Source organism: Aotus nancymaae, unplaced genomic scaffold, assembly GCF_030222135.1.
Source record: "Aotus nancymaae isolate 86718 unplaced genomic scaffold, 86718_ANA_hifiasm-v0.15.2.pri h1tg000038l, whole genome shotgun sequence".
Taxonomy (NCBI): Eukaryota; Metazoa; Chordata; class Mammalia; order Primates; family Aotidae; genus Aotus; species Aotus nancymaae.
The window spans coordinates 347,832-355,756 of NW_026988452.1; the positions used below are offsets into that span (position 1 = coordinate 347,832).

Genomic DNA, 7,925 nt, shown 5'->3' on the forward strand with positions numbered 1-7,925 from the left:
GTGGGAGTGTAAATCAGTTCAACCATTGTGGAAGACAGTGTGGTGATTCCTCAAGGATCTAGAACAAGAAATATAATTTGACCCAGCAATCCTATTACTGGGCATATACCCAAAGGAATATAAATCATTCTGTTATAAAGATACATGCACACGTATGTTTATTGCAGCACTATTCCATGCAGTAAAGACATGGAACCAACCCAAATGTCCATCAATGACAGACTGGATAAAGAAAATGTGGTACATATATGCCATGGAATACTATGCAGCCATAAAAAGGAATGGGATCGTGTCCTTTTCAGGGACATGGATGAAGCTGGAAGCCATCATCCTCAGCAAACCAACACAGGAACAGAAAACCAAACACCACGTTCTCACTCCTAAGTGGCAGTTGAATAATGAGAACACATTGACACAGGGAGGGGAACATCACACACTGGGGCCTGTCGGGGGCAGGGTAAGGGGAGGGAGAGCATCAGGATAAATAGCTAATGCATGCGGAGCTTAAAACCTACATGATGGGTTGATGGGTGCAGCAAACCACCATGGCACACATATGCTTATGTAACAAACCTGCATGTGCTGCACATGTATCCCAGAATTAAAGTTAAAAAAAAGAAAATAAATTTTAAAAATTAAAAAAATTGGTAAATCACAATTGTGCATATTTAGGGGATAAAAAAATAATAAGAGATGGGGCCGGGCATGGTGACCCACTGCGGCAACCCAGAGGCCGGGCATGGTGACCCACTGCGGCAACCCAGAGGCCGGGCATGGTGACCCACTGCGGCAACCCAGAGGCCGGGCATGGTGACCCACTGCGGCAACCCAGAGGCCGGGCATGGTGACCCACTGCGGCAACCCAGAGGCCGGGCATGGTGACCCACTGCTGCAACCCAGCACTCTAGGAGGCCAAGGCAGGAGGATCACCTGAGGTCAAGAGTTTGAGACCAGCCTGGGCAACATGGTGAAGACCTGTCTCTACTAATATTAAAAAAAATTAATACAAAAATAGCTGAGTGAGGTGGCAGGTGCCTGTAATCCCAGCTACTCCAAAGACTGAGGCAGAAGCATCACTTGAACCCAGGAGGTGGAGGATGTAGCGAGCAAGAGATGGCGCCACTGCACTCCAGCCTGGGCGACAGAGCGAGACTGCCTCAAAAAAAAAAGAGAGAGAGAGAGAGAGAGAGAGAGAGACGAGGGTGCAGGATTTCCACAGAGGAAGGTACCTGATAAGCACTGCTTCAAATTGTCTAGAAAAAAAACAGTCCCCAGAATATAGCCAACGATCTCCAACTCCCAGCTGTCTTCCTTATAAGGAGGAGGATGAGGTTAGACTAGAATGGTGAATGAACTGTTTTAAACTCCATGGGAAGAGGGAAACAATACCCCTGCTATAAGGCAGGTTGACCCTCTCACGTTGAATTATAGCATTATTCCTCTATTTCCCCGCCATTCTGTTTCCACGGTGATTTACGTTAATAAAGCATGGCATTTCTGGTTTAAACTCAGCTTGATCATCATATACTGTTTTATTTTCAAAGAACCAACCTTTGGCTTCACTGATTCCATTTTTAATTGTTTCTACAGCGAGTTCCGGCCTCCTGTTACCGTACCCTTCATTCTGCTTTCTTTTTCTTTTTTCTTCCTGGTCTTTCTAGTCCACTCTTTTTGCTGGTGGTTCCAGCTTTATGCAGGGGAAACTCAATTGGCGTCCTGCCTCCGCCTCCCAAGTAGCTGGTATTACAAGCATGTGCCACCATGCCAGGCTAATTTTTTTGTATTTTTAGTCGAGACCGGGTTTCACCATGTTGGCCGGGCTGGTCTCAAACTCTCGACCTCAGGTGATCCACCCGCCTCAGCCTCCCAGAGTGCTGGGTTTACAGGCGCGAGCCGCTGTGCCTGGCCCTTTTTCTTCTTCTTTTTTTTTTTTTTTAAAGATGAGGTCATACTTGAACACATTATTTCTTACCTATGAATAGCCTACTCAAGTTTAGTAGATTGAGTTATCTGCAAACTGTTTTCCTAAATAGCTGAATAATGACTCTGTTGGAGGAGCGGCTTAAGATTCACTGTTTAAATGATGGTGAAAGACAAATGCAGTAACTGTAGTTTGTCGTCATGAACACTAATCTCTTCCTTCTCACAAGCCCAACAGATTGAGAGGTTTCGACTGCGCCTTCTCCCTAGACAATAAAACTATGTCCTCCGCGTGAAGTGACTCACGTGCCCTCCTATTTCAGGCAGCAGGAAACTGTAATCAACTCGGCTCAAGATAAGCACGTTCTCTAAATAAAGATTTAAAAAGAGGACTCCCAGGACACAGCCGGGTCTAGCAAGATTTTCAGCCGGTGCTACGAAGCGAGGAGCAGCAGCGCGGGGCCGGGGCCTGTCCTGGATCATGCCCCTTTGTGCACAGGCAGGGGATGCGGGGCAACAGGCATGGTCTCGCACACTGCCAACAGGTCTGTAAACTGGTACAATCTTTCTGCAAAGGAATTTGGTGTGTGGTGCGCACCTGTAGTCCCAGCTACTCAGGAGGAGGCTGAGGCAGAAGAATCACTTATCCCAGGAGGAAGAGTTTGCAGTGAGCTGAGGTCACACCACTGCATTCCAGCTTGGGTGACAGAGCAAGACTCTGTCTAGGAAGAAAGAAAGAACAGAAAGAAAGAGAGAGTGAGAGAAAGAAAGAAAGAAGAAAGAAAGAAAGAAAGAAAGAAAGAAAGAAAGAAATTCTAGTGGGTGGAGAGACCATAGAGAATGATTTTTGGTGAGAAAATGGTTCTCAGTGGGGCGTGGTAGCTCATGCCTATAATCCCAGCACTGACAGGCTGAGGTGGGAGGATGGTTTGAGGTCAGGAATTTGAGACCAGCCTGGGCAATAGAGCAAGACCCCTTCTCTGAAAAAAAAAAAACAAAAAACAAAAACGTGGTTCTCAAAAGATAGGGTGCATCAGCATTTTAACACACGCCCAGAGTGACTCTGATACGGGTGGTCTATGGACCACATGTTAAGAAACACTGCCCTGAAAATAAAATGGTAGTATCTACTCTTAACGATGTTTGTAAGCTAAAATCATCGTGCTGAAGTTGTAAGGCGTAGAAATGTCCAGCTTGAGCAAGTTTTATTCTAAAAAGTATTCATAGCCTTGTTCTTGCTGCTCCCGTGTTGGGTAGAATGAACTGACCTTGACTTTTACCGGCGTGCAACTCAGGCCCTTCAGGTTCCGTCAGACAGTCAGACAACTGAAACTTGTTCTCACTCTGGCCAAACGCTTCAGCTTGTGGAGCAGACAGCCGGGAGACTTGAGTGCAAAGACTTGGCATCGGAGAGAAACAGGTCTCTCCTCTCTCCCCACGACACTCCATTTTCTACGTCACCGAAAGGACCAAAGCCATGCCACTTCCCCTCCTTCGACGTCCAGAACCTTCTCCACACCCTCCCCGGGGCCCTGTGGCCCCCGCTGCCCGGCCGGCTCACTCCTCCGCCTCTCTCCGTCGCAGGTGCTCTTTCTGCGTTTCTCTCTCTTTCGCCTGTGAACATGTCCGGGTGTCTCTTGTGCATCTTGAGTCCTCCTTGGCCCGGTCTTTTGTTTTGCCCTCCAGTGCTGTGACAAAGGGGCGTCCCCTCACTGCCTCTTCCCCACGCACCGCCCGCTCTGCCCACCTCCGTCACTTCGCTCGAGCTATCGTCCTCAGAGCTACCAGGATCTCCTTCCCAAGCGCAAAACAATTTTCTCCAGTCCCCACTCGTCTCGTAAATTCAGCCCCATCCATTTATCGTTCACGTATTGGGCAGATGTGTATGGAACACCCGCCTCGATGTTCTCCCCCGGGCCAGCAGCCCCAGGCCATCCGTCACCCAGCCTCATCCTCCCTGAGCTGAAGCGTCCTGCTCCACCGTCCACTTTCCCTGGCCCTCCACGCCCGTCCTGCCTCTCTCCCTGCTCCAGCCCTTCCGTCCCTCTCCGGCCACACTGCATCTACCCTTCTGCCTTACGAATCTACTTCTTCCTGACTCCCCTCCGCAGGATTTCCCGCCTCGCGTATGCAGCGCAACAGGTCCCAGTCGAACTTCCCTCCAGCCTTCCTATTGTCGGTACTGTCAACAGTCCCCCAGACATCCAGGTCAGAAAGCTCTGGGTCCTCCTCGATTTCTTTCTCCTTCTTGTCCCCAGTGTCACAGTTCCTCCCAAGCGTTTGCCCCGTCACGTCCTCTTGTTCACTTTGCCGCCCCCACCACTCCTGCTGACCCTGGCTCCACAGCCTGCTCTCAGCCTCCATCGCACCCCTGTGGGGACCAGGAGGGAGAGTTTCTGCTGTCGTCTTCCCAGCTTGAATTGCTTTGGAAAACATCCTGCACCGCCTGCCCTGGAAGGTGCCTGCGCAGGTCCTGGGGACATGGGTCTCGTCGTTGGAGGCGGGTGACTGGCATTGCCACTGTGACATAGATGCCGGAAGCCAGAGTCCTGAGGCGTGTGTCCTCAGAGGGAGGCCACTGGGCGAGCATGGGCTTCCTCTGGTTGTGACTGAGCAGAGTCCTTCCAGTTCGTCTGCCTGCTCTGCCGGACGGCTTCTGCAACAAGAAACGGCCACGCCAAGGGGTTTCTAGTTTCTGTGGGAGACATCGTCTTCAGTTTTGTAGCCGGCGGCTTAACTTCAACATACATTTTAAACTGTTTCCCCTTTCTCTTGGGTTTCTAAATACAACCTTAAGGCAACTGCAAAGGCCTTTTTCCTCAGCCTTAAAATACACTCCACACCCCTCCCTTTTCTCACCACAGGTATACACTCCCTTCCACTCATCTAACTGGATGCAAGGAGCTAATTACGTATCTTCCTAAAAGTTTTAGGGGCTAATCTTGAAAGAGACAAGCCACATCTGGAAACCCAGTGCAGTATTCCAGAAATTACTTCAAGACAGCTCATTCAAATCCAGCCGTTATTAAAATAATGTCAGCCTGAGGTCCAGATGGACTGGGACCCAAAAGAGCCGCCAGAACAAGACACGCGGCACAAGACTCAGCCCGATTCTTCTTCCTACCAGACCTTGTTAATTAAACTCCGCCAGCAGCGAGCCTCCGGATCCGCGCTGCGCTACGCTTCGAGTTGCTGTCAACTGACTTGTGATGAACAGACCCAGAGACGTGGGGCTCCTTTTCTACTTCTCCCGTAGGCACACTGTGACTCCATGAATAATAAAAATCTTCATAGCTATATTCGTACGGTGCTTTATAGCTTATCTTGTTAATAGTGGTCTCATTTCACAGGTGAGGAAATTGAGATTTGAAGAGACTGAGTGATATTACACACCTTGGAAGCAGCAGGGCTGGGGGCTCAAGGTAAGAGCCTCGTCGGCTCTGAAGCTGCGAGCTTGGATGCAGAGCTGAGGCAGCAATGGTGAGATAGTGACTGACCCGCCCGAAATTCTTGGACTGCCGCATGCAGAGGGGTCTGAGCCTGAGGCCAGGTCAGGCACATTCTCAGGGGTGAATGCTGTGACACTGGGATTTCTTTTTTTTTTTTTTTTTTTTGAGATGGAGTCTTACTCTGTCACCCGAGTGCAGTGGCGTGATCTCGGCTCATTGCAGCCTCCTCCTCCCGGGTTCAAGCGATTCTCCTGCCTCAGCCTCCCGAGTAGGTGGGATTACAGGAGTGAGCCACCAGGCCCGGCTAATTTTTATGTTTTTAATGGAGATGGTTTCACCATATTGGCCAGGCTTGTCTCGAACTCCTGACCTTGTGATCCACCCGCCTTGGCCTCCCAAAGTGCTGCGATTACAGGTGTGAGCCACTGCGCCCGGCCCACACTGGGATATTTTTGCCAGCGTTCCTGGTTTCTCCTTTTGGGATGATGTCAGAGAGAGCTGTGAAGGCTGTTGACCCCTTAAGGTGACAAGATCACTGTGAGAAGACACAGTGTGACATCAAGTAAAATGGATAGTTTTTAAGATGTTCCTTAGAGGAGGAGGCTCCGTCCAGGGACGAGGAGGGCTCTGGAGCTGGCACTGAGGTAGAGACATTCCTCACACCTGAGGCCTTGAACTCTCCATCGAGCCTCTGCCTCACATCAGCCAGAGACCTCCCATCCTGCTTATTTTCTCTCCTGAACCGTGTCAGGCGGGAGATGTCCCCAGGTGCCTCGCGTCTCTTAGGGCCCCAGGGATGTCAAGGATGACTGACAGCAGGCATCGTTTTCCCCAGGTGGCCCTCTGGTGACTCCGCAGGTGCGACAAGGCGACAGGTGTGCTGCTGGCTCGGGAGAAGGAGTGGTGGCAGCGTGAGTGGTGATGGCGGAAGACACATTCCGGGATGGGTAACGGCACTGCCGGAAGAAACAGCAAAGCTTCCGTGCGCTGTGGGCTGAGGCTTGTTCCTGGCATCTGGTCTGTTTGTTTTCCGTTTTTCCTGGAACGGGAGGTGAGGAACCCATAGACTGTATCGCACAGCGTTCCTTCCTGGCATTACTTCCTGGCTGGTGGGGCCCCTGGCCTGGCCGCCTCGGGCAGTGTAAGCCCAAGGGAGGCACCCAGCTGTAAGGACGGGCTTGAGGGGAGCACTCACCCCCACCGGGCCGAGGGCGTCCGGAGGTGTGCAGACAGTGGGGACCGAGGCAGAGTCGCCAGCCCTGCTGCCCTGGGTGAGGAGCCAACACTATTGTGTATCAGCCTCAGAATCAACTGTGACCCGTGTTGTGCCCACTGGGTATTTTTCCTAGAATTCAAGATGAGGAAAGACGCTAACTCAAATGCTTGGAATAATCGATCTCATGTTACCTCCAGCGCCTGAAACGAGGCCTGGCCTACAGGAACAACTTCACAGACGTCTGTGGAATGCATGAACTCCTGCGTCCCCCTGTCCTGGCCTTCGGTTTCTTCAGCGGAGGCTGGAGAGAGGGTGAGGCTGTCTGTTTCTTTTTCTTTTTTGAGACGGAGTCTCGCTGTCTTGCCCAGGCTGGAGTGCAGTGGCACGATCTCAGCTCACTGCAGCCTCCGTCTCCCGGGTTCAGACCCTCCACAGACTCCATCTGTTCTTCCCAACTATGCCCACCGGCGTCACACCCCAAACAACGCCTGTCACCAGGCACTTCTTCACCGTGGACATCCCCACAGGCCATTTGACCTCATTTCTGTGAGCATCTGGGTGGCAGCACCCAGCCACTCTGGTGATTGCCACAGAAGCTCCAGCCTCAAGCCAGGAAGCACCGAAACCCGGCTTTGACCACAGCACGCCAGCCCAGCTCAACCGTCTTTGCCCAGTGCCCCCTTCTCGGAACTTCCATCTCCAGGCTCCGCCGTCTGGGTGTCGGCGCCCATCTCTCCTGGCTCCCGCCTGAGGCAGCCACACCCTCCTAGCCTAGGGCTGTCCTCAGGAGCTTGGCTATCTCTGCCACAGTGCTGGTTACACCTCTCAGGCTACAGCCATCACATTGGCCTCTCCTGGCCCCAGAACTACCGTGGCAGTCACAGGAGAAATAGGTAACCTGAGGCTGGGTGTGGTGGCTCATGCCTGAAATTCCAGCTACTCGGGACACTGAGGCAGGAGAATTGTCTGATTCCAACTGGGATCACAGGCACACGCCACCACACCCAGCTAATTTTTTTATTTTTAGTAGAGGTGGGGTTTCGCCATGTTGGCCAGGCTGCTCTTGAACTCCTGACCTCAAGTGATCTGCCCACTTCAGCTTCCCAGAATGCTGGGATTACAGGCTTGAGTCACAACACCTGGCCTTGTCTGTCCATTTTAGTTACTCAAAATCCATAATCTGGGCCAGGTGCAGTGGCTCATGCCTGGAATCCCAGCACTTTGGGAGCTGAGGTGGGCAGATCACTTGAGGTCAGGAGTTCGAGAGCAGCCTGGCCAACATGGCGAAACCCCACCTCTACTAAAAATAAAAAAATTAGCCGGGCGTGGTGGTGGGTGCC

At 51.7% G+C, this 7,925-nt stretch overlaps 1 protein-coding gene across 1 annotated transcript in view; it reads right to left on the bottom strand.

Annotated features, from left to right (window-relative positions):
- The window catches only part of MUC4 (mucin 4, cell surface associated), a 55,319-nt gene extending 50,986 nt beyond the window's left edge, over nt 1-4,333 (bottom strand). The window contains exon 1 of the mRNA XM_064360069.1: nt 3,189-4,333. Within this exon, the coding sequence (XP_064216139.1) occupies nt 3,189-3,369 (181 nt within the window). The 5' untranslated portion in view covers nt 3,370-4,333. The remainder of the gene's footprint in view (nt 1-3,188) is intronic.
- Between the last annotated feature and the right edge of the window lie 3,592 nt (nt 4,334-7,925).